The following is a 27,343-nucleotide window of genomic DNA, read 5'->3' as shown; positions in this document are numbered from 1 at the left end:
TTTGCTACCCTTTCATTTAGAAACAGTCTTTTCCGCCGTGGAAATTTTTTGTGCAATAGCCAATCAGATGACTTCGTTCTTAAGGCAAATTGGATGGATACAAAATTTGCATAACTTTCCCCAATGTAAAGCGGCTAATGTAGTGCCCCTTTAAGGTATTAATCAAAGGAAAAGAAAACAATATTTACTGATTGAATTTATATCATACATCATGGTTTTGAATTTTGATCTAATAAATTCATCTTCTACAGCATAGTTTGTACATTGTAAACTTAACTAACGCAACATATCCTTGCGCAGAAAACTCAAAATGGATGAAGACCATAATACTCTAGCCCATAATATTCGGTAGGTATTTTTGCGGGAGTTTCAATAATGTGGACTGGATCAGCTGTCATTACGTTCCAAAAATAAGAATGGTTATCATATCCATGTGTTGTTCGTGCTATAAGCCTTTCCACAAGCCACACTGATCCACTTCTTCTACAATGTGCTACATGTTTTTTCGATGTTTGATCGATAAATTTAAAGTGAATAGTCGGGCAAAGGAAACCAGTCTAAATGCGTTCTTTGGCCTTCCAAAAGTCATTGTATACCATAATGATGGTCAAGTTCTGCTTACGGTGTCCAGTTTTGACCATTGAAATTTTGGGGAAGCCCCGTGTAAATTTAGCACAGTTCTAAATATAAATTCTCCAAACTCTTTGAAAACGAGGCTGCGTGGAAATGTCAACATGGACATGTGTTTCTCAGTCGTGTCGGTTTCGTTTCGTGTGATAAACCACTAATGCGGTATGCAAATTGTTGTTTTGAGATGATACATTTGATGCAAATGAAGTATTCTTACATTAATGACAATGCTTTGTAATCATTTTTCGATAAAAGCATCTTGTACATGGAAATCGACACAAATATTCGGCCGATGCAGAGATGGGGCCCCGGCAAGGGGCAATTATTGCAGCATAGCATTCGTCGTATTTTACATCAACCGAATCATGAAGGTTAAATACAAATAATCGTAACATAATTTCCCATTTAAAACCACACGAAAACGTTCCATAGAACGTCCATGCATGTAGCTGTCAAAGATGTGAAAATAAATTAGCTCGTACAATGTATATATGTAAACGTACATTCCATGTAGCTGCTATAGAATTACAACTAGGAAATTCTCTCAAACATTGATAATATTTAATTCTTCACATTCATGTAGGCCTATGCTGTGAGAATTAACACATCATATATATTTCCAGAAAACATATAGGCCTACATGTATGTTACTTTCCTTTTCTGTTGTTTCCTGTTCTTTTTTGTGCTCTGGAGAAAAAGATGATTGAGTTGAAGAAAAGTAATTAATTAAGAGAAATGTGTACCACAGTACTTTGTCTGTAGCCGAGGGGTTCTATACTGTTTTAATAGTCCAGTAATTAATAATTAAATTGAAAATTTCAAAATTAAGATGAAATTGTAAATTCCATTTTTGAATGAAGTGGTTCCCCTCCTTTGAGAGTACACAGTGTGTATACCCTTTTTGGTTTTTAGGAATAATACCTGAATAGGAACCTGAAATAACATGACAATCAATCAGGTATGTGTGTGTTGGGGGGGTGGGGGTGGGGGGGCTAAAAGACAGAAGAATCATGAGGTTGGGAAGTTGTAACTTGAGTGGGGGGTTGAAATATAGAAGAAATAGCTACAGATAACTGGAAGTGGAAGGGTGCTTTATCATTGATCTGGTCATTGCATATTTGGGGTTTACATGGCTTTTTTTTGGTTATTTAGTCTCATTAATTTTGGAGCAACTTTGAATCCATATGGTACTGTATATCTTTCTTTTTTACATGTGTAGCTATTTCTTCTGTATCTCACCCTCCGCCCAAGTCACAACTTCCCAATAGGTACCACTTTTTTGTTTAGAACTCAAATCAAACAGACAGATGTACATAGTACTACATACTACATTTCAGTCTATGTGTTTGTAATCACTGTTACTACAGTATTAATACATAAATGGTCTATGTACAAGTTACACATAGACAATAAATGTGAAATTTGGTTCAGACAAAAAGATTTTTAACATTTCAGATAACTTGCTAGTTTTATGGTTTTATTTATATGTTGAGTCTACTCTCTTGTAAAGTAGAATTTAGAAATCCTAAGACAATATTATCTATATTGCTATATGTAAAAAAAAATCCTTATATTTTAAAAGTAATTGAAAAGCTATCTCACAAGCCCTGACAAACAAATGGGCAGGCATATGGATGCAAGAATTATAATCACTGGATCTAGAGGACTAATATAAACAGATATTTCTACAAAGTTAAACAATGAAAAAGTATTGCATCATAATTTTATTTAATGATTACAGTTGAAAGGAACATTTAATAAATTAATACTGTTTAAATGTTCTGTTCATGATCTTCTAGGTCCATATTGGAAAAGTTTACTTTCAAGAGCACTCAAATCAACATTCTTCAGTCTTCATATGATGCTAATTGTATGTATATGTATACATACACTTGTATACAGGTCCAAGGGATGAACTTTCTGTATTCATGTCACTATGCATGCATGGTGCCTGAAAAAAAGAACCAGCAATTTTTTATACTGTTGAATATGACAAAAATTGAAATGATCAATTTCAAATATATATAAGTGAATAAAATGTAGGTTCATTCTACAGGTTTTTATTTTTATTTTAGAGAAAACATTTTATAAGTTGTGAATGTGTCACTGATGCATTTGATAGAATCAAATATTGTTTCAAAAAAGATACAAAATTCATTATCTATAGTTCCAACAAAAATTCAGAATAATTATTAATGATACATGGCTGCAGTACATTTCAACTCTGTAAAGTTTGTCATATACACATGAACCAGGTACAGTTGTAATAAATATACAAACACTATTTATTATTATGACCAGAAATAATATTGTATGTGTCCTCCAAATATATCTAAAGAACAAGCTAAAACCTACATGTACATATGTATATGTGTATATCAGAACATATACAATACAATTTTACCAATTAACCTACAATGTAAATCCTATATACAATGTATGTGTATAACACTACCAGAACATGTACAGAACAAAAATTTACAAATTAAAAATCTATAAATATATACATCAGAACTGTATGAATTGACCGGTAGCATACAGGGCATTCATTACCCCTAAAGAGGCCCCACTAAAGAACCGCTATTTACCCCAGGGTTACGTTTTACGCGATTGGGGAACAGGTATGAAACATGTGACCATATGTGACCACTCATTTATGAAAAAATACTGCTAGGGACTATTTACATAATGATCAAAATACGAAGACTCACTCACAATCAGCTGAGCAGGGAGTACCGGGTACGTAGTAGGCCTAGGTACGTACAGTAGCGGTCCGGAGCCGCGTGCTCGTTTGAACTGTTCTCTTCACTATAACAAGTTGTATTAACACTCTCCATGCGTCGTAATGTTTACCGAGTCAGTTGTTGGGATTGTCGCTGCTCCATTGCCTTTCCTTTCGCATTTTAGGTGTGTCAGTTGGTTGTTTTGGCGGAAACATTTTGGTTCAAAACTACGGTAGCCATGTTTTGTTTACTACGGAGAGTGGTGGGTGTTGCGCATGCGTTAAGATTGAACTGCACTCTTAGCCGTCCGGGAGGACTTTTAGGATTCCCATAGATATCATTATTTTCTTCGCATGTACAGCGATTTTGACGGAAAGTTTTATTTTTCTAATTCATAAGAAATTATACCGGATATATTAATACCATTTTTACCGATTTTACAGTCACTTGCCCGACTATTCGCTTTAACCTCGTCACGAAGGACCTCACCTGGGTCTGAAACATGTAACAGCTGATGGCTAACAAATTAACATATCTCAACCAGTCAACGTCAGAGGATTTACTTTATTTTTATTGATGAACCCAACTCCCTTAATATTCCTTAAAAGTGATAAAAACAGAACGGACATGGAAAATGAGATAATACGCTAGAAACATTTGTAATGCCTATCTAAACATATACCAGTTTGATATTTGCTGATATTTTGTCTCTAAATAGTAAAATTAATGAAAGCAATCTTCACATCTTTTCGACGACAGATTTTTTTTCTATGACTTACCTCCCTTGAGTTCCGATGAGTTGTGACGTCATCTGAGACAATCAACTACCGGAAGCCGGTGTGTGCCGATCGCGGAACTGTCAACATGCATGTGTATTTTAGCCACATATGTCTTAGTACTTACGGAAATACACCACGGAGAAAAAATATGTTATATTTAGACTTATTGGGGTAGCGTGATTTATCCCCTACATAATGACACATTATTGGCGTCATAACCTATGAAATGACGTCATTACATGTAAATAATGATGTCATTGATGTCGCGGGTACATATGTCATGTGGCGTACGACGTATGGTGTGCCAGGGGTTAAACTACGAATGAATAAAGTAGTTCTTTCCTATTCAGTCCACCCTGGAGTAATACGACTGTGCATGTATGTAATTTATAGTTTACACATAAAATTAACAGAGGAGTTTTGATATACATAGAATCTACTGGTAATTTTATGTGCGAAATAAGATCGTAGCGAAAATGGACAATTATTGGGGCCCACCTCTTTAGACCTACGTTTTAATAGAAAAATCATCTGTTACAAACAAACGGAGACATGAAAAATACATGCAGATTAAAAAGAAAAAAAAATCAATAATTTATAAGTTGTGTCTTTTTGCCCCCATTTTCGTCGATGAAATGTTCTCAAAATGCGCATTAAAAATAAAAGAGGTCCTTCTGCACATTTTCATACTTCATTTTAGGGATTTTCATATTTATTTTGGATTACACAACAATGTGCCGGTCGTGTGAAACCGGTATGTTCAGATCTAGTCCACTAAACCTGCCTATATTATTAGGCTTTTTTAATTTTTTTTTTTTTTTTTTGCCTAATATATAGGAAAAAAAACACCCTAATAATATAGGCAGGTTTAGCGGATTAGTTCAGATCGAGCAGGGTTGCATAATGATATGATGACATTCACAGTTATCATTTTTAGCTCACCTGGTCCGAAGGACCAAGGTGAGCTTATGCCATACCGTGGCGTCCGGCGTCCGTCGTCCGTCGTCCGTCGTCCGTCGTCCGTCGTCCGTCCGTCCGTCCGTCCGTCAACAATCGACTTCTTCTCCATAACCGCTGGTCGGATTTCAACAAAATTTGACTGGTAGCATCCTTATGGGCTACTAACTGAAAATTGTACAAATGATGGGGCTGACCCCCAGGGGCCTGAGGGGCGGGGCCAAAAGGGGTCAATTTGGCTATTTCCATATAAACGACTTCTTTTCTGAAACCAAGCATGGGATAGCACCCATAATGCAATGGTAGCATTCTTATAGGGTGGGGATTCAAAATTGTACAAATGATGGGGCTGACCCCCCAGGGGCCTGAGGGGCGGGGCCAAAAGGGGTCAATTTGGCTATTTCCATATAAACGACTTCTTCTCTGAAACCAAGCATGGGATAGCATCCATAATGCAATGGTAGCATCCTTATAGGGTGGGGATTCAAAATTGTACAAATGATGGGGCTGACCCCCCGGGGGCCTGAGGGGCGGGGTCAAATGGGGTCAATTTGGCTATTTCCATATAAACGACTTCTTCTCTGAAACTAAGCATGAGATAGCACTCATAATGCAATGGTAGTATCGTTATAGGGTGGGGATTAAAAATTGTACAAATGATGTGGCTGACCCCCCGGGGGCCTGAGGGGCGGGGTCAAAAGGGGTCAATTTGGCTATTTCAATATAAACGACTTCTTCTCTGAAACCAAGCATGGTATAGCACCCATAATGCAATGGTAGCATCCTTATAGGGTGGGGATTCAAAATTGTACAAATGATGGGGCTGACCCCCTGGGGGCCTGAGGGGCGGGTCAAATGGGGTCAATTTGGCTATTTCCATATAAACGACTTCTTCTCTGAAACTAAGCATGAGATAGCACTCATAATGCAATGGTAGTATCTTTATAGGTTGGGGATTCAAAATTGTACAAATGATGGGGCTGACCCCCGGGGGGCCTGAGGGGCGGGGTCAAAAGGGGCCAATTTGGCTATTTCCATATAAACGACTTCTTCTCTGAAACTAAGCATGGTATAGCACCCATAATGCAATGGTGGCATCTTTATAGGGTGGGGATTCAAAATTGTGCAAATGATGGGGCTGACCCCCAGGGGGCCTGAGGGGCGGGGTCGAAAGTGGCCAATTTGGCTATTTCCATTTAAACGACTTCTTCTCTGAAACTAAGCACGGTATAGCACCCATAATACAATGGTAGTATCCTTATAGTGTGGGGATTCAAAATTGTGCAAATGATAGGGCTGACCCCCCGGGGGCCTGAGGGGCGGGGTCAAAAGTGGTCAATTTCCATATATATATGACTTTTTCTCTGCAACTTAACATGGGATTACGCTCATAATGCAATGGTTACATCCTTATAGGGTTTGGATTCAAAATTTTGCAAATGATGGGGCTGACCCCCCGGGGGCCTGAAGGGTGGGGTCAAAAGGGGTCAATTAAGCTATTTCCATATAAACGACTTCTTCTCTGCAACTAAGAATGGAAGAGCACTTATAGTGCAATGGTAGCATCCTTATAGGGTTGGGATTTTGAAATTGTACAAATAATAGGGCTGACCCCCGGGGCCTTAGACGGTAATAGATGCGAGGTCAAAAGGTCAATTAGGCTACTATTTTCATATAAATTACTTTGTCTCTGAACCTATGTATTGGATAGCATATTTGTATGGTATCAATAGCATCATTGTATGGTTGTGATTCAAAATTAAACTTTGGGAGTCAATTTTGCTTATTTTTCTAATTGTCAGAGTCTTGTGATAATTACTAACAAAAAACCAGGTGAGCGATACAGGCCCTCTGGGCCTCTTGTTTAATTGCAGGAATTTAAATTCGAAAAATTACCATGTTAAGAACGCTCTAAAGTCATCAAAATACATCGTAAAACTCACCTCAGCAATCGTAAATACATTTAGTAATATTTTTCCTTCTTGCGGGAGACCTTAGGACCCCCAAAAAGCAAAATCTCTCGCCTTAAGCCCTCGCAAAATCATCAAAATACATAGTCATTCTAAACTGTAATATCTTTATCGGGGTCTCCCCCGAACCCCCAAAACACCATAATGCTCGCAAATTTGGCCAATTTTAGTACTCATTAATTTCCTGTTATATTCTACATAGTACACTTGCGTATATGTATGTAAAAAAGTAGAATGCGAATTTTACCGATTTTTTTTTATTTAGACCCATAGATCGTCTCATAATGGTCAATAGGTTATCTAGTGTGCTGTGGTCTGTGCGTATACTTTTAAAATTTACTAAGGTCGACAGGTTTTTGATTTCCAAAACTCCGCACGGTTAGAAAATATAATGAAGCGGTCTTGTAATGCTAGGTTTACACTATGTTCCCGGCGACCATGCTAGCCCCGTTTGCCCGAAATGTGGTGCGCCGTGGAATTTTGGCTATTTTTGTCTCTGCATTCAAGTTGAACTAGGTCTTGTGAAGTTTTGCCACGGTATTTAAATGTTCTCAAAATGCGCATTAAAAATAAAAGAGGTTTAGCGGATTAGTTCAGATCGAGCAGGGTTGCATAATGATATGATGACATTCACAGTTATCATTTTTTATTAATTGCAGGAATTTAAATTCGAAAAATTACCATGTTAAGAACGCTCTAAAGTCATCAAAATACATCGTAAAACTCACCTCAGCAATCGTAAATACATTTAGTAATATTTTTCCTTCTTGCGGGAGACCTTAGGACCCCCAAAAAGCAAAATCTCTCGCCTTAAGCCCTCGCAAAATCATCAAAATACATCGTGAAACTCATAGTCATTCTAAACTGTAATATCTTTATCGGGGTCTCCCCCGAACCCCCAAAACACCATAATGCTCGCAAATTTGGCCAATTTTAGTACTCATTAATTTCCTGTTATATTCTACATAGTACACTTGCGTATATGTATGTAAAAAAGTAGAATGCGAATTTTACCGATTTTTTTTATTTAGACCCATAGATCGTCTCATAATGGTCAATAGGTTATCTAGTGTGCTGTGGTCTGTGCGTATACTTTTAAAATTTACTAAGGTCGACAGGTTTTTGATTTCCAAAACTCCGCACGGTTAGAAAATATAATGAAGCGGTCTTGTAATGCTAGGTTTACACTATGTTCCCGGCGACCACGGTAGCCCCGTTTGCCCGAAACGTGGTGCGCCGTGGAATTTTGGCTATTTTTGTCTCTGCATTCAAGTTGAACTAGGTCTTGTGAAGTTTTGCCACGGTATTTTACGGATTACGTGGTGGACCATGGATATAGGGGAAAGTGCTGTTCCCGGAGGTTAAAGGTACACTACGGCTATAGCACGGTCTATCAAGGATACCACTACGTTCTCTCTAGGCCTGATACGATATGATGAGATCTGCTACGTTTTACACGTTTTGATCAAGCTCCGATACTTTTTTTCACGGTCCGCCAAGACTTACTAGGGATGAAAGTCTGATGCCGGGCTTTTTTGGAGCAAATGAAACAATATTTATTGCCGAAAATGTCATTTCAAACACGTTTTGATTACAAAATTATAATTATTATAGCCAAGTGTTTCTACGCAAATAGTTTTTTTTTTTTTCTGTAATGGTTCTCACTTAATCTGCCTTTTTGCAATAATGGTCTTGGTATCTGCATCAATCGTGATAAAACGTGGAAAAAACTCAACAGAACGTCACAAAACTTGAAATCACCGTGAGATTCAGGGAAACGTGCTTGCTGCCCGTTCCACCACGGACCGTCTGGAAGTTTTGTTACGGCCTCGTACGCACTGTTACGTTTTGTTACGTCAATCCCGTTTTATTACGTCCTGTGGCGTTCACCATCTTTACCGTGACTGCCGTGGCAAATTTTTTGACAGTTTAAAAATCTGGCACGGCATCCACGGTATTAACGACCGCTTAAGTTTGTCTATCACGTCCTTCTGCGCTGTCTCACGTTGTCTCGCGGTCACCACGTTCAGTCCACGGTGGTCTGAAACGGGGCTGCCGTGGCCGCCGGGAACATAGTGTAAACCTAGCATAAATGATTTGTGTTTTATAAGAAATAGATGTTGTTTCATGGTCCTGTGTTAGTTGAACTATTACATGTGTATCTTGTCCACGAGTACATGTCATCCATATTAGGTCATTGTATCTAGTATCTCTGTTTTGTGTCCCGTCTTTTTTATCGGCCGTGCGTGTAGTATTGTTACTACTGTACATGTTATTCTATTTCGTATACATCCGTAAAACTCATTATAGAACTTTAAGAAAATAAATAAGTCTAGCCCTTTATGTGCGGTATTCTGAAGGATTAAGCTTCAAATAGGAAATATAGAGGTGTGCAGTACGTACATAAGGCGGGATAGAGGCACGTTTATCGCGGTATGATAGGGTTTTGGATAGGGTATGAAGGGTGGCGTTTTTTTTTTTTTTTTTTTTTTTATAAATATGCATTATATGTACATGTATGTGCATGTAGTATGTAGTCTCATTGTAATTTGGGTCCATTTTCCTGTAAAGTTATATTTCTTCTTGTTGGTTTAACTTTAAAGTTTATGTTTTGAGTTTTAAGTTACAGACAAAAGTCAAGCGCAACCCCCTTGAACCTGAGTCAGTGACACACACGTACACGGTGTCAAATGGCTTTTAAAGATGCTCCACCACCGACAGAGCATAAATGATATTCATCATTTGAACAATAATTGGTGTTTAATCGTGTATATATATGTCTAATTAACACAAACAATAATATAAAATAATTTATTTCGCCTTTGGTGCATGCGCAATCAGTACTTCATTCCATATAGGATATAGTAACACAGATTTTTTTCGGGATACAATTAATTATATTTCATGTTTTTAACTTGAAGTAAAATTAGAAGCTCACAAACTGTTCAATGGTGGTAATGGTGTAAAGTAAGTAACCTTTGTAACTGAAGAAAAATACTAAATCGTCTGCTCCTGTTTTTGATAGTTAAAATTTACCATTTGTCAGCGGTGGAGCATCTTTAACATACTGAACATAACAATTTTATAGCCCAGAATATGACGATAAGAATGAGTAAGCTATCATTTTTATTATATCATTGTATGTTATAGATTATATATTATATACAGATTCATTTCCACTATTCAATATAGCAACTACACGTAGCGCGACTGTTTTAAATATCTATATTCGCCAATACCGCAACACTGTCCCATTGAGTTTCCCGGCTCTTGTCACAGCTGCTGGTCTCTGATGACGTCACGAATCTACGGCCACCTGGTGATATCAGGGGCGATAAGCGATGCGATCGTTCTAGACAAGGGTCGTTGTGGACTTCGTTTCAAGCACATTTTATGGAAATTACGTCAAATACAACCTGTATTTTTGTTGGAAATCATAAAGTGCACCACAATAAACAAATATCAGCACAAAAATAGCATATTTAAAATCTGTTTTTATCACCTTTAATGACATTTTAATAACTTGAAAAAAAAGAAACATGTTTCTGAAAAAACCCTAACAGATATAGCCCGAGATACTCTGGCCACCAGACTTAGACATTATGACAGATAGGTCACAGGGCCATGTAGGCCTATAATTTCTATATGAAAAAATAGCCAGAAATACATATAAAATAACTGTATCGGGACCAAACGGTGTTGGTGAGTTCCACCTGTTGATATAGCACTGCGCTCTGGCCCTACACCAGACAACTATCTCATTAATGTCTATAGTCTGGTGTTAGGGCCAGAGTATCTCGGACTAACATAGATACAACCCAGCATATGGGGTAACTTTTACTCAATGGATAACTTATTGATTACTCAAATGGGAAACTGTTACCCCCTCATGTACAGGGTGTCCCATAAATTGTTACACTTTTAAAGTTTAATATTATTTTCATTTTTAAGTAGGCCTAGATCATTCTGAAATTTGGACATCACAATGCCAGTACTTGAAATTTTTATATTAATGTAAATATATCCCAGCTAGCAGCAACACGGCGGACAGACGTTGACCCAATGCATGTCACTAGCTGGGCCCAACGTCAGATGATGACATTCCACGGACGTATTTCTGTCCAACAGCTTTATGTTTTCCAGACGTCAGAAATATGTTTAAATTGAATTATTTGTGAATTATATATCAATTATCTAATTGAAATAAATTTACACCATGATAAATAACGTTGGTAAAGATTGAATCAGTAAATATATGAGCTATTCTGTTACAACAACAATGAGCGATCGTAAAATGGGCAAAGTACCATGTTTTCATAATGGTTATTATAGTTAATTAGATTCATAAAAATGTAATACTGTTATCTGAAAGTGTGGGTAATTTCTAAATTTTATGTACATTAATTGAAATTGAATTGGTATTTATATTGAGACTGAATAATTCCTGCACAGTGCATTACATTAAAATGTTACTGTTTTGTTCACAAGTAAAAACTTCGTAAAAAACAACACTGAGACATATAATTGGTTTTTGAACTCTTTAACATATATATATTCAAAATATGTATTTATTAATAGAGGTATTGCTAATGTTAGTCAATACTCAAAACAAGACACATGGTGAAACACATATTACCTTATGGGCCGATTTTACTCTGGGCCGATTTAACTTGCTAAAAATCGTCCGGGGCCGATTTGACTCTAAATCGCTGTAACTGCTTTTGACAGCTTTACAACGTTAATCAGATATAGTATAGACCTAATTTGCCATTGAAAATAATAACAAACACAGCAATAAAGTTTCACTGCTTTTAATATATCACCATAACTTCATTCACTGCTGTACTCATAGTCACTGTCTCGTCCCACAGAAATGCTTCTGTCATCCGCTGCTGCCACTGTAAATGGAAAGATATTATTTAAAAGTACAATAATGATAATAAGAACTTGGGAAATTGTCATTTCTGTATACAACAGTTGTATGCAACCACCATTTTGAGAGTCACATGATAATTAAATCGTAGACACATAACCAAATAACGGTAAATATAACTAGAAAACATAAATGTATAGCAACACATAATTACATGTAAATATAAATGACATCTCCATTTTGGAATTCTGTATACAAATAAACATATGTGTCGATATAAAAAAAGTCGTGATTCTAATCTAAACTGAGTGTACAACGGTATGTATAATACATAGACTTTGTTACACATGTACGTTGATAAACTCACCCAGGTTAACTAGATGGTTATAAAACATCTTTCTATTAACACCATATATATTTATCATATTACATTCCTAAAACATATCTGTACCAGTGGCGTAGGAAGATGAAACGTCATGGGGGGGGGGCAAAGGTCCTCAATATTTTGTAACCCCCCCCCCCCCCCGCCACACCTACAGGAGGAGATTAATTCAACTCCCAACCATATAATGTATGCTTTATGTTCATTTTTCATATATCACTAAATTTAATCCTTGTACACATTTATAGACAGTGGGGTCGCTAAAAGGAAATTAACGAATACGCAAATTGGCCGAATTAGCGTGTGAGCGTCGAAGGCGCGAGATTTTGGTGTTTTATTAGGGTCTGACGGTGACCCCCGGGATTAGTTTTATGTATTTTGATGATTTTGCGATCGCCCGACAGCGCGAGATTTTGGTGTTTGGGGGGGTCCGGGGGTCTCCCCCGGGAAAAAAATTACGATTTAGAATGGCTTAGATGATTTTTACGATGCATTTTGATGAATTTGCGAGCGCCCAAAGGCGTGAGAATTTGGTGTTAGCGGGGTCCGGGGGTCTCCCCCGGGAAAAAAATTACGATTTAGAATGGCTGAGATGAGTTTTACGATGCATTTTGATGAATTTGCGAGCGCCCAAAGGCGTGAGAATTTGGTGCTAGGGGGGTCCGGGGGTCTCCCCCGGGAAAAAAATTACGATTTAGAATGGCTGATATGAGTTTTACGATGCATTTTGATGAATTTGCGAGCGCCCAAAGGCGTGAGAATTTGGTGCTAGGGGGGTCCGGGGGTCTCCCCCGGGAAAAAATTACGATTAAGAATGGCTGAGTGAGTTTTACGATGCATTTGAGAATTGCATGAAAGGCGGAGAATTTGGTGTAGGGGGTCGGTCCCCCGGGAAAATGACGATTAGAATGGCTGAGATGAGTTTTACGATGCATTTCGATGAATTTGCGAGCGCCCAAAGGCGTGAGAATTTGGTGTTAAGGGGGTCCGGGGGTCTCCCCCGGGAAAAAAAATACGATTTAGAATGGCTTAGATGATTTTTACGATGCATTTTGATGAATTTGCGAGCGCCCAAAGGCGCGAGAATTTGGTGTTAGTGGGGTCCGGGGGTCTCCCCCGGGGAAAAAAATTACGATTTAGAATGGCTGAGATGAGTTTTACGATAAAGTTTAATGATTATAAAGCGTTCTTAACATGGTAATTTTTCGATTTAAAGCTACCTGCATTTAGAAATGATAATTGTGTCGTCATAACATTATGCAACCCTACTCGATCTGAATATACCGGCTTCACACCATCGGCATATTGTTGTGTAACATAAAAAATGAATTAATTGTCTCGCTAAGACATATAAACAAATTGATCTTTTTTTTTTTAAATAGCACATAGAATCCCTTGATGGACATTTTTAGTCTAGTTTGTGTGTATTGAATTTTCACTATTTAAGGTTTGACATTATGTGTTTGAACGTTTTAGGAAATGCGCCGCGCAGCGGAAAATTTTCTAGAATGAAGTACGAAAAATGTGTAGGAGGACCCTTTTTTCTTTCAAATAAGCATTTTTAGAAAATTTCAGTCGGCGAAAATGGGGGGGCAAAAAGACATGTTTGCCCCCCGTCCTGGGGAACGGGGGGCAGTTGCCCCCCCTGCCCCCCCGCTTCCTACGCCCCTGTGTACAATTAGGTGTACTGTGAAATCATTTATTTTCGTTGGGCTCAATTTTCGTGGATTCTAAAATTTTACAATTTCGTTGGCACTTAAGTTCGTGGAGAAGACCTTACACATTACCGTTAAAATACATAGTCGACACTGTCACCTGTAATGTTTTCTCTCAAGCAAAACTAAGCTCTACCACACAACACAGTTACAATCACAATCTAGAGTCGGTACTCAGCCAGTGTTTTTACAGATGTGTCCAACAAACAGTTATCGTGTCACATTGATAGAGTCATGATATACTCAATTAATTATTTGTTGGTACATGTAGATGAAGTATATGAAATTCTGAACACTATCTTTGTTTGAACAATATTTTCCAACTTTGAACTTGTCATGCTTGTCCCCGAAATAGACCTTATTTAGTTAGGAAATAATCATCCTACAATGTATGAACGCATAAATTTACATGACATTGGTATAGGTATATATATTTTTGTGGGGATGTAAATTCGTTGATTTTGGTCAAAAAACGAAATCCACGAAAATTAATGATTTCACAGTAGTTATTATAAGGATATAGAGATTAAAGCTGCTTAAATCAACATGCAAAAGTACTCACGATCGTCATATATGAGCACTGTCACCTGCAGTCTTGTTCTGTTGGCAGGAAATTTAAATATTGCTGTTGTCGCACCCACTCTAGAACAATTGATAACGGATAACTGTGCTTGCTGTACTGTGGCGCTAAACTGACCCCCTCCCATGAGGATCCTATAACACTTTGGGAGTTTGGCCTAGCGGCAAGTTGTCGTATGTCGTATTGTGTATGTTTTGTACACAGGGGTATCTGTGAAGTATATACTAGTATATAAGTATGTGTTGCAGATGTTTAATTAGGATTAGTTACAGACCTAAAAGGTCTCTAAAAAATTAGAGATTTTCATAAAAGTTATATCAAAGCCGGTAAAAAATGTGTTTTAACGGTTATACTTCAAACGTTGCTCCACCGTCTCAGCAATGTTATTTATGTTTAATCATTTGAAACTGACGTTAACAAGTTAAAGTGGTTGAACCAACGTTGGCCAAATGTCGTGCATTTACATCCTCTTCAAGAGAAAAACGTTGATGTTTGTTCAACGTCGACGAAACGTAAGAAATCTGACTGCGACCTAGCCGACTGAAAATGACGTTGTGTTAATTTGGAGAATTTATGGTGTTTGGTTTACAGGTTATTTGACATCAATATGCCCCAATAGCGGCCCCATCCCATTTTTTTCCTCATTTTTTTAGCGCCCTGGCCGCTTATTGGGTCAAATTCAGTAATATATAATATTCACTGAGCTTAACATTGGTGCAAATTGGTTAAATGTGTTCGATATTGGGCTTTTGGTCAGTATTGTTCGCTTACCAGCATTTTCCTTGCATAATTAATCATATGTAGCTTTATTGGTCTATCATTGTTTGGTGGTCAGGTAGCTCATTTGGTAGAGTATCCTGTGCTTGAAGGTCCTTGGGTCAAGGCCTGGTCTGGGCACTACATTTTCTCCTCTCCTGCTACAAAATTTGTTCGTCCAGACAGTGTTCAGAGGTCCCTGGTTTGAGCCCCAGTCTGGCTACTGTACGCATTTTCTACTCTCCTGTTACAAAATTGGCACCCAATAAAAGGCTATGGTAGTGGTATATTAATAGGATCATTAATACATGTGATGATTTGTTTTCAGGTGCCTGCAGTAAAAAGATGTAACATATACCTGTGTTTGGTATTTCCAAGCTTTTGGACTTAAGTCATGAAGACAGGATTAATTGAAGAAAGATGGCCTTGACAGGAAGTGACACATTTAGAATTTTAACTTCTACCATGGTGACGGACCAAAGTACCAATTTAGATCACACCTTGAGAGATACACAAACATGTACAACTCGGACCATTCCCAGATTTTCAGAACCAGGGATGGGCTATCAGCCTCAGGGACCGGGGGTTGTACAGGTACATCGCTCTGACACAGCTGGTGTGATGCCTACCAGTACTTACATATACCTTTCCAATAAAGACAAATTTGACACAACCCAGAAGCTGGACACTATTCAGCAAGACAGTGGAGCGACCTTGAATGACGTTATTAGTTTAGGGCAGGAAGCATCACCTGATTACAGTAATAATAGATCAACACCTGTCATGTTGTTTCTGAATCAGGATCAGAATCCGAGCTCTTCAGCCATGGAGACGAATCTGATGTTGCACCATCACCCTCTAATATCAGACATGTACAACATTCAGAACAATCTAACAAGTATCTACGCTATAGCCCAGGCAAACCTTGTAGCTCAAACGCAACAGGACATTGCCAAACAGTTAATAGGACAGACTGAGGATCAAGGCCATGATGAAGTTAACTTAGCACAAATGGATAATACAACACAGCAGTCTTCATTGGCACCAATTCCAGGGGAGGAAACTGCAACCAACAATAGAATGTTGGTTCATACCTCGAGCTCTCAACCTCAGAATGAGATAAAACATCCTGGTAAGTTTATAACTGCTCACCGAATGATTAGTAGAGATCCGGGCCCAGTTTCATGAACAGGATATTAAATGAGTGTTCATATAAATTGAGATTTTATGATTTTTAAAATTTTTTTTTGGAGTCTGGACAAGAAGAGTTTCTTAAAATCTGATATTGAATGAACACAAATTTAAGATACATTCTAACACATACCTACAGCAACCTATACATTCCAAAGAATGATGAAATCAGTGGATATCATGTTGGTTATGTGATATAATGGTATTTTGATGAAAATTGAAAATAGTGAGAGAGTTTATCATTCATACATTAATATTAATCATTCATCATGACAGAATTTTAAATGGTGTACCAGCACCATTGCATGTTTGACACTTTCAGATGGCTTCTGGTAAATACTACAGGTCATATCGATCCTTTTGTTTACATTTTTTAAATGTTCAGATTAATTGCAGCTTTGCTATTTATCCTGTTTCAACAGAAAATACAAAAGAAAAAGAAGAGAAAATATTTGTGTGCAAATTAGAAAAATGTGGTCGAAACTTTGCATCTGCTGGTCATCTACGGAACCACCAAACAAACCATAGCCGTGATAAACCCTTGACATGTACACACGAAGGGTGTGGTCGTACCTTTACATGGCCGGCTCACCTCAAGTACCACAAACTCACTCACATGTAAGTAAAGAATACTTGTTTTACTGTTGTTAATATATTACTAGGTGATGCAGAGCACAAAGCTGATATAAATACACAGACTAGGGATTGCACCAGAGACTTTTTGCATGCTTTACTCAACCGTTTTCACTGAAGAGTATTGTAATGACATTATGGTGTTATGACTTACTACATGTACAGTATCTAACAAGCTAACAAAACTGAAGAAACCTTAGCTAGATTCCTTTGTTTGTTTAATTAATTAACGTCCTATTAACAGCTATGGTCATGTAAGGACGGCCTCCAATGTATGCGGTGCGTTGCGTGTATGTTGTGCGAGGCGCATGTTTTGTTAGACTGCTGTAGGAACTGTTGCCCCTTTTACACCCCACCCGGTCACATAATACTGACAACGGGCGAACCACCCCCTGTATGCTGTATGCTGAGCGCTAGGCCTAAACAGGAGCAGAAACTAGCACTTTTATAGACATTGGTGTGTCTCGGCCAGGGGACAGAACCCAGAGTCTTCCTCACAGGGGGGAACGCTCAACTCAAGGCCAAAAGTGAGGCAGTGCCAAGGGAGGCATTAGGAAGGATAAAGTCAGTTAGGAAGAAGAGAAAAGATAAGATCCTAAATTTAGTCACCTTTTACGATCACATGCAATAGGGGCAGCAGGTACAACTCCCTACCTGCAGAGCCAAGCTAGATTCCTATTGGTTCTCTTGATGTAAATCTCCAAGTTTGACTGCTTGATCAGTTGGGTTCTGTTTTCTTACAGGTCAACAAGGAACTTTGCATGTGACATGTGTGATAAGAAGTTCTACACTGCCCAGAGACTGAAAGTCCATGCCAGGATCCATACTGGAGAAAAGCCGTTCAAGTGCGATGAGTGTGAAAAAGAATTCACAACCGCAGGAAATCTCAAAAACCACAAAAGGATACATTCTGGTACATAATAATGTCGGATATCTGATTGGGTTTAACCTCCACAAAACCAAATCCCTCGACCCCATCCACTCAGCACCACCCTTCCCCTCAGCACCACCTTCCCCCTCAGCAGCACAACTCTTACCCCCCCCCCAGCGCCCACTCTTCCCCTCAGCATCACTCTCCCCTCGGCACCCCCCCCCCCCCCCCCCCCCCCCCCACCCCCTCTCTCCTCAGCACCCGCCATGGTCAGCACTACTCTTCCCCCAGGCATCACTCACCCCCTCAGCACCACCCTCCCCTTCAGCACCACCCATGGTCACCACCACTCTCCCCCTCAGCACCACCCATGGTCACCACCACCCTCCCCCTCAGCACCCCTATGTCAGCACCGCTCTCACCCCTCAGCACCACCCTCCCCCTCAGTACCCCCCATGGTCACCACCACCCTCCCCCTCATCACCCCTATGTCAGTACCACTCACCCCTCAGCACCACCCTCCCCCTCAGCACCACCCATGGTCAGCACCACTCTCACCCTCAGCATCACCCTCCACCTCAGCACCATCCTCCCCCTCACCACCACCCATGGTCAGCACCACTCTTACCCTCAGCATCACCCTCCACCTCAGCAACACCCTCCCCCTCAGCAAAACACTCTCACTCCTCAGCACCACCCTCCCCCTTAGTAACCTCTATGGTCACCACCACCCTCCCCCTCAGCACCCCTATGTCAGCACCCCTCTCAGCAACACTCTCACCCCTCAGCACCACCCTTCCCCTCAGTACCCCCCATGGTCACCACCACCCTCCCCCTCAGCACCCCTATGTCAGCACCCCTCTCACCCCTCAGCACCACCCTCCCCCTCAGCACCACCCTTCCCCTCAGTACCACCCTCCCCCTCAGCACCACCCTCCCCCTCAGTACCACCCTGCCCCTCAGTACCACCCTCCCCCTCAGCACCACCCATGGTCAGCACCTGCATGGTAATTTGCATGTTTGGATCCAAGAACCTCAAGGAAGAAGGCTGCTAGAATTGGAAAAATTGAGACATCACAACCATTCATCTACAGTGCAAGATTTAGGACTTTGTCTTCTTAATAAAGAAAAGAAAAAAACATGAATGAAAAAACTAAAAAAATAAAATTTTAATTATAATACATCATGGACTCCAAGTGTCTTTATACCCAGTAAAAAATATGATAGTGTGAAAAATTCAAACTATTCTGATTAATGATTGTATTTGTGTAACCTACAGGTGAGAGGCCTTATGCTTGTTCTAAGGAGAATTGTGAGAAAAGATTTGCTGAGTATTCCAGTCTACGCAAACATATGCTGACTCATACTGGTTCGTAATCAAAAAGGTTCCTCATTCTGTAGTTTGGCATAACATTGACATTAGCTTTTATCACACACTAACTGAACAATTACTGACTTTTGAAATGATTTCAGAGTTATTGATAAAGGGATATCCAGCACTCCTATTATTTACTGCGGGCGCAACGCTTCTCTACCCAAAATTACTGGTATAGTAACTGTTTACCTAACGAAAATAATGTGGTCGACTGATCTACTTCACTGGTGAAATGACTCAGTCTAGTGAAATATTCCTTTCAGGTTGATTGATTGACATGCCCGGAATCAAAAGAAATAATTCAACACATAACATCTGCTTTTCGCATAGTAAATACATAGTAAAGATGACCATGTGACCACATTTCATTTAGCCGATTGGACGAGTTACGCAATGCATTATGGATACCAGGGAAGTAGATAGTGTCATCATTTTTGTTCATTTCCTTATATATTGATCGACTCGACCTGCACAAGTGTGCCGATAACTTGAACACGCTTGTTCATTGGTGGGCAGTTTTATGAATATTTATTAGAATCACGGCAAATGCGGCCCTTGGTCCCAGGGGTTAGTAAGTGATAGTGCGAATAACACCTGGGACCAAGGATGCTTTCAGTGTTATACACAGGAATCATTCGTGACATATCTGTTCTCTGCTGAAACCAACTGACCACGTGTTTGAACTTGCATTGACATATGCACCGCACGCTCTCTTGACAGATGTCTTGCAATCATGTATTTTTCCTCTCGGCCAATCAAGATTGTTCCAGTATGTGACTGTCATAAGGAAGTGCGCATACATAATGAGAAAGTATGCATACTAAACAGTGGGAAGCCACACAGATGCCAACTGCCAATCAGCTGTTGGTATTCAATCAATCATTTCACTAGACTGAGTCATTTCACCGATGAAATAGATCAGTCGACCACATAATTTTCGTTAGGTAAACAGTTACTCTATTGGTACTTTTGGGTAGAGAAGCGTTGCGCCCGCAGTAATGTACAAGTAAGTTACCTGTAGAGTGGCTATGTAATACATTTTGTATGTGGTGATGTCTAGGTAATGAACATAACATATTCAATGTACTGTAATTTATTTTCCTACTTTAAGTTTTAATTTATGATTAAAGGTATATAACCTGTATTGACCGTTTTCTTAATTAAGGTGAGAAACCATTCAAGTGTGACGAGTGTGGACGTTCTTTCACACAGAGCGGAAGTCGTACTATACATATGAAGAAACACTTGTTGGCTGAAGAGATGGAGGATGAGGAGGAGGAAGAAGTGGGGAGGATTGATGAGAAAAACTGTGAACCAACCATTAAGAGTGGAGACCAAAATGTTGTAGTCCTCCATAATGGCCAGGAAGATCTGCTTCAGTATCAAGGTACATGTTCAAAGTAAGCCTTTGTCAAATGTAGGTAGTTAAATAATAATAGGATTGAGTTTTTGTGGTGTTTCATAATTTTCAAATAAATAAAAATTTATGCAGTCTACTAAAAACTAATATAAAGTAAAAAATTTAGTAAATTTATGATGGGTTTCATTGTCCAAGATTAAAATGTGCATGAGATGAATACCTTGTTTTCATTCATCAAACAGATCTACAAGTTGTGTTTTCCCAAGGAGTGAGTGACCACATTGTTACTGTGACAACACAGACTGTTGAACATGAAGAGAAATTTCCACCAATAGCCAATGAAATGCTTCTTAGTGAAGGTATATTGTTTGTACTGTGTGGTAACTTCTTTCGATGTCCAACATTAACACTAATAAAGAAAAATCACTTTGTCAATTTACAAAAGTGATGTTTGCAATTAAATTGAAATGACATTGACATTTACTCTTGGATGATACTCATAACTAATTCAATTATTGGTCCCATAACTGGATTATTGAGGGAACTTTGTATTGTGCCTATCCATTTGTCTGGTCTCTACTATATTATAAAGACATTGGAACTTTTTACATGCTTTATGGGTCCACAAAGGTAAAACGTTGTGCCCATACCAAAACTAGGTGGTTGTTGTGACGTTTGGTCCACATCGGAAAAAAAATACTCCTTCACATATAGAAATTTATTTTTACTTTAAAGTGTACACGGAATGGAAAATAACATCTAGATATGTTATTCTCTTTGATCTCCTGACAAGAATGTTGAAAACCGCATCAAAATCGGCCATTTCAGTACCGAGATACCGCCCTCCGAAGTGCTCGATTTTTACCTGTATATCGACTGCTAATCAGGGAATCGGCCGCTCACGCTGATTTGGGGAATAACCGGATGTGACGTCACGGGGACAACGGCAGTGAGGTGTTTGGTAGTGGGGTTATAGCACAAAGGTGGACATATATGTATTCCTGAAATGGGGTTACGAGAATTTTACAAATATATATACAGTATACAGTTAAGATGACGTTTTAATTATATATAAAATAGGAAATATTGCAACTGAAATCAGGCTAAATACATAAGTAGATTAGAGGAAACATGTATAAGTTATATATGTTCTGGTATAAGCCAGGTGGACCTTGTGTACAAACTTTTAACTAGAAATCTTATGTCTGTTTTAACAGCTTACTAAATTAACAGACCTCGAGAATATTCAATTTGCATTATGTGATCTAACAGACGAATTCGAAAAATGATGGCCATATAATTATCCATTTGAATATGTTTCTGTATAAATAAAAATTCACAGTTCAATACACGTAAATATCATAGACATAAATTGGGGGGGGGGGGGGGGGGGGGTGAATTTATGATATATAATTCATATATAGCTGTTACTAGTCTCTCTTCCTTTTAAAGCTACAAGTACCTGTATACCGACATGTGTTATTTTAACAATCTTCAACGGTACATTTTTTGGTCATATAGATTATCATTATTGGTATTCAATAATGATCGATATTGACCAAATTCACTATTAAAGAATTGCATATCCGAAATCTAGCAACTATCAAAAATATCAAAATTCTGACATTGTGCATTATATTTGCATTGTTCTTTCTCGACATGCCATTTGTAAATAATTTTGTATTTTTTGTTATTACAATACATATACATGTAACCAGAAACATATATACAAGACAAATGTATATGCATGAGTCTTTCTGAAATATATACATCTAGTGATTGATACACTTGTTACATGTATGTACGGACGGTATATTTTACTGTAAACCAAGGATTTATAAGTGTAAACAAATATGACATTATACAACAATTACATGATGGTCCATCGCTAACTTACCTGTGATCTTACTTTTGACACCTGACGAGAGCTAATCAACAACGCGTGACAGGTCACTAAACACCTTTCTTACGTAATCTGGTTAGCCCCCTCATTAGTCTCGGTTGACCACACGTTTTAGTTACTGCAGTATACAGGTATAGAGATTTACGCAGCACGACATTGGCAATTCGGAAGTATTTTGATTTTGATACTAGATATTCGGATTAGACATAAACATCTTCAATCTCATTTTTTTCGTCTGACCCGTGCATGATTTATTTTTCAATTAAAGACACTAATGGTTGAACTTGAGCAAAATATCAACAAGTCGTCGGATATGCTGTATTATATGAAAGCTGAATGTATTTCGTTAAAAAAATGGATCGATTTCAGTTATAACGCAGTTAAAAGATGCATTTACATATATGCAAAAAAAAAAAAATCTGTTTAGAATCATACCATCATAATTCGTATTGAAAGGCCTAGGTTATATGAAAAAGTCAGTTTGACAAGTAGACATTCAACGACACGAGACGGGTTTTGGATAATCCTTGGTATAATAATGATATATATGTGGTTTCCACAACGTACGTGGATTATGTACATTTTATTGTGTATAATTATGTAATCGCGCAGAGATGTTCATTTATCTACGAGAGGTACATCAATATATGCATGGTATAAATCCCTATTTTCAAGCGTATTCTAAACTCATATCTGTGATTGAGGATAATATTAATTAGGTATCGGACATGTACACTGGTATTTGTGTATTTAAAATCGATATTTACCAACAGATAGTTTTTATTAGATGGCAGACACCGAAAATCGCCACTCTATCTTATGCGAGTAGAGTAGGGCCCGTTGTCCTCGTGACGTCACAGGTCAGGGGTCCCGAATCAGGGTCAATGGCTTGGGGCTTCAGGTGTGTTCTAGAGAATAGTCGCATTATCTCTAATACCGTAATCGCTATGAAACTCGTACTTTGTCCATTCTAAATTGTATCCAATAACGCATTTATCAAGCCATATATGCCAAACCATTCTGTGTACACTTTAATATGCTGAATGTTGTATCTATGTGTACTGTAGTAATAATTTCAATAAAAACTTGGTTTTACTTTAGATGTGTTTCAGACTAGTGATACAACAGCCGGTGTGGGTAATATGACAGCTGAAAGCATGACTGGACACGGCTCTGCTAATGTAGTGGTCGTAGCACAGCCACCAATGATGGTTTCCATGGATACAGACTTCCACAATCCGCATGGCCGAGAGGAAATTGTGTATGACAGTGAATTTTTACACTCGGATCTTGTGAATGAGGAAATTGCTCATAACATCACAGACACAATAAATACACCAGTTACTATGGAGATGTCTAACCAGTCTAAACCAACCTGTAATACAGGATAGATCCTAACAGAATGTAAACTTCATATTATACCTCTACGACTTTAGTTACTATGGAGATGTCTAACCAGTCTAAACCATCCTGTAATACAGGATAGATCCTAACAGAATGTAAACTTCATATTATACCTCTACGACTTTAGTTACTATGGAGATGTCTAACCAGTCTAAACCATCCTGTAATACAGGATAGATCCTAACAGAATGTAAACTTCATATTATACCTCTACGACTTTAGTTACTATGGAGATGTCTAACCAGTCTAAACCATCCTGTAATACAGGATAGATCCTAACAGAATGTAAACTTCATATTATACCTCTACGACTTTAGTTACTATTGAGATGTCTAACCAGTCTAAACCAACCTGTAATACAGGATAGATCCTAACAGAATGTAAACTTCATATTATACCTCTACGACTTTAGTTACTATGGAGATGTCTAACCAGTCTAAACCATCCTGTAATACAAGATAGATACTAACAGAATGTAAACTTCATATTATACCTCTACGACTTTAGTTACTATGGAGATGTCTAACCAGTCTAAACCATCCTGTAATACAGGATAGATCCTAACAGAATGTGAACTTCATATTATACCTCTACGACTTAAGTTACTATGGAGATGTCTAACCAGTTTAAACCATCCTGTAATACAGGATAGATCCTAACAGAATGTAAACTTCATATTGGTATACCTCTACGACTACTCTACTTCCTATGGTGATTTGACATAGGGATGGATCCTAACAGAAATTTACTTCATATTATACTCTGTATTTATTCTGAAATCATAATAAAGAAATGCTCTTGCTCAGTATTAGTTTTGTCCAGCAATACTAAACTGCTGGATGTTTTTGGAAAATGTCAAACCACTGAAGATTTTGTGTTCATTTATAGTTTGTGTTAAAATTTTACATACTTCTGGTAATACTAGCAATGTCTTGGAAATTGAAATATTTTTTTGGTCACCTGAGACAAAGTCTAAAGTGACCTATTCTAATCGCCTTTTGTCCATCGTCGTGCATCGTATATACATATACAATTTAGATTTTCTACTTCTTCTTTAAAACTGCAAAAGCAATTTCAATGAAATTTTGCACAAACCTTCTAAGGTATAATGTCAATCAAAAATGTGTATGATATGGTCCCCAACCCCCAGTGGGCTGTGGAAGGGACCAAAAGGGGTAAAATTTACTAAAACTTCAAAAATCTCCACTCATAGACATGGTAAATGAAATACTCTAAATAGATGGAAAGGTCTTAAGGTCCTTTACAAAATTTGTGAATTATATGACCCTAGGGTCTCTCGTTTCCCCCTGGGGAGTTGGTTAAGTTTACTATACAGTGTAGTTTATATAGGAAAATAACATTTTTGAGCATTATTTGATCATTTGTAATAGGAAATGAGTCGAATGTTGTCAGAATTATCAGTATGAGATAGCGTTTAACATCATATCCATACTGGTCCTGGCTGACCCCCTGGGGACATGGGCGGGGCCAAAAAGGCTCTATTAGGCTAAAACTTCAAAAATCTATTTCTGAAATTCTGGAAATGGTTGAATCAAATACTTTTCATAGATGGAAAGGTTTTAAGGTCCTTTACAATAAATGTGAATTATATGACCCTGGGGTCTTTCGTTTCCTGGGCAGTGGGGTCTCGCTTTTCCTCCTGGGGAGGGGGTCAAGTTTACTATAGTTTATATAGAGAGAACACATTTATGAGCATTTTTTGCTCAATTTTCATAGGAAACGAGTCAAACTTAGTTAGAATTATTATCCTGAGATATTATTTTAACATCATATCCATATAGGTCCTGGCCAATCCCCATGGGCAGAGGGGTGTGGACCAAAAGGGGTCAAATAGGCTAAAACTTTCAAAATCTTTTTCTGAAATTCAGGAAATGGTAGAATCAAATACTCTTTATAGATGGAAAGGTCTTAATGTTTTTTATAAAAATTGTGAATTAAATGATCCTGTGGTCACGCATTTCCCCCTGGGGAGGGGGTCAAGTTAATTTAGATTATATAAGAAAAACACATTTATGGACATCATTTGCTCAATCTTCATAGGAAATGAGTTTAACTTGATTAGAATCATTAGCCTGAGATCTAGCATTCTAACATCCATATTGGTCCTCGCTGACCCCCTGGGGGACAAGAGGGGCAGGGCCAAACAGGTTCAAAATGACTGAAATTTCAAAAAATCAAAAAAAATCCGACCTCAGGTGACAGTAAGGCCAATGGGCCTCTTGTTTATGTAAAGTTTGGTTAGCAGAATTTTTTCGTTCATCAGTGTGAAAAGTAAATCTCATCAAGCATGTTCCACTTTAAAATTAGCAGTCAGGCTTATTATACACAATAATATATTTAAGTGTCAACATATCTGTGATAACAATATTTTCATGTATTGATTTAGTTTTGTTACCAGTAATCATGTCATTTTAAGTTATCTATACAAAATAAATATTATTAAGTTATCAATTGTTTATGTTGTATTTTTCACTAGTGCAAATTCAGTATTTGCACTGGTGAAATGTGAATTGTAATTTATTCATTGTGTCTTTATAACTCATCATCCCTTTGAAGTTAATAATCCAAACTGGTCTTACTAGTACTATGACACTTACGACTCGGACAATAGATGAGCTAATTATCTCACGTGTCCGAGTACTGACCAATCATAATAAACTTTTACATGCCAGGTGTCATCCATTGTATCAATTGTACATTTAATTCCATGTCTCATATTTTGTCATCAGTTAGGATCTAGAGCTCATTCTCTATGGGTCGATTTCGGACACTCCGGAAATTGCCTTCTGACTCATAGAAAAGTGATCTATAAATTTGTATTTGGACAACTAATCAATTTTTTTGGATTTTATACTGTGACAAGAAAAATATTACAACAGCAGGAAATTATGTTGTGATATATTTGTCACCACTATCTTTCTGTACATGTACTTAATCTTTTCTTTCCATTTTCTTCTACATGGACAAAAACAGTCGGCCATTTGGGATTTTGTTGCAAGTTTTTTTTTACTTCTATCTCAAAAAAGCCTATCTTTCTCAAATTTGATGTTTCACAATTTTTCACAAAAGCATTTGCGTTTATGCACCATGTTTTATTGATAGAAAATACAAAGTAATGCATCATATATGGTCGTCTATATTTAGAGGTAATCAGTAAGTTCTGCATGCAATCGAAAAGCAATGTTAAGTTAATTTCTATACTTCATGGCGGAGATCATCA

The 27,343-nt window shown here is 38.1% G+C and overlaps 1 protein-coding gene and 1 long non-coding RNA gene across 4 annotated transcripts; one reads left to right on the top strand and one right to left on the bottom strand.

Annotated features, from left to right (window-relative positions):
- Positions 1-295: 295 nt before the first annotated feature.
- On the top strand, positions 296-26,570 carry LOC138319351 (zinc finger protein 143-like). Of its 2 annotated transcripts, XM_069262438.1 has the most exons (8): positions 296-348; positions 15,694-16,497; positions 16,979-17,174; positions 17,933-18,102; positions 19,340-19,429; positions 20,601-20,822; positions 21,038-21,154; positions 23,800-26,570. In XM_069262438.1, the coding sequence occupies exons 2-8, from the start codon at positions 15,786-15,788 to the stop codon at positions 24,087-24,089; spliced, it is 1,797 nt and encodes a 598-aa protein (XP_069118539.1). In that variant the 5' UTR covers positions 296-348; positions 15,694-15,785; the 3' UTR covers positions 24,090-26,570. The 2 variants fall into 2 exon arrangements, with proteins under 2 accessions (XP_069118539.1, XP_069118540.1); XM_069262439.1 differs by lacking the exon at positions 21,038-21,154.
- LOC138319346 (uncharacterized) lies at positions 2,342-3,818 on the bottom strand. Of its 2 annotated transcripts, none has more exons than XR_011207998.1 (2): positions 3,342-3,818; positions 2,342-2,581 (listed from the first exon to the last, which is right to left on the bottom strand). It is a non-coding gene; the product is annotated as an uncharacterized lncRNA (long non-coding RNA). The 2 variants fall into 2 exon arrangements; XR_011207997.1 differs by having other exon boundaries at positions 3,346-3,818.
- Positions 26,571-27,343: the final 773 nt, after the last annotated feature.

Source organism: Argopecten irradians, chromosome 3 (genome assembly GCF_041381155.1).
Source record: "Argopecten irradians isolate NY chromosome 3, Ai_NY, whole genome shotgun sequence".
NCBI lineage: Eukaryota > Metazoa > Mollusca > Bivalvia > Pectinida > Pectinidae > Argopecten > Argopecten irradians.
This window is presented reverse-complemented; position numbering and strand designations above follow the sequence as displayed.

Bases quoted from the DNA above. Each gene is read 5' to 3' on its own strand.
- LOC138319351 (XM_069262438.1), top strand. From the start codon at position 15,786: ATGGCCTTGACAGGAAGTGACACATTTAGAATTTTAACTTCTACCATG. The intron at 17,175-17,932 runs GTAAGTAAAGAA...GTTTTCTTACAG, and splicing joins TACCACAAACTCACTCACAT to GTCAACAAGGAACTTTGCAT. The intron at 18,103-19,339 runs GTACATAATAAT...TGTAACCTACAG, and splicing joins CCACAAAAGGATACATTCTG to GTGAGAGGCCTTATGCTTGT.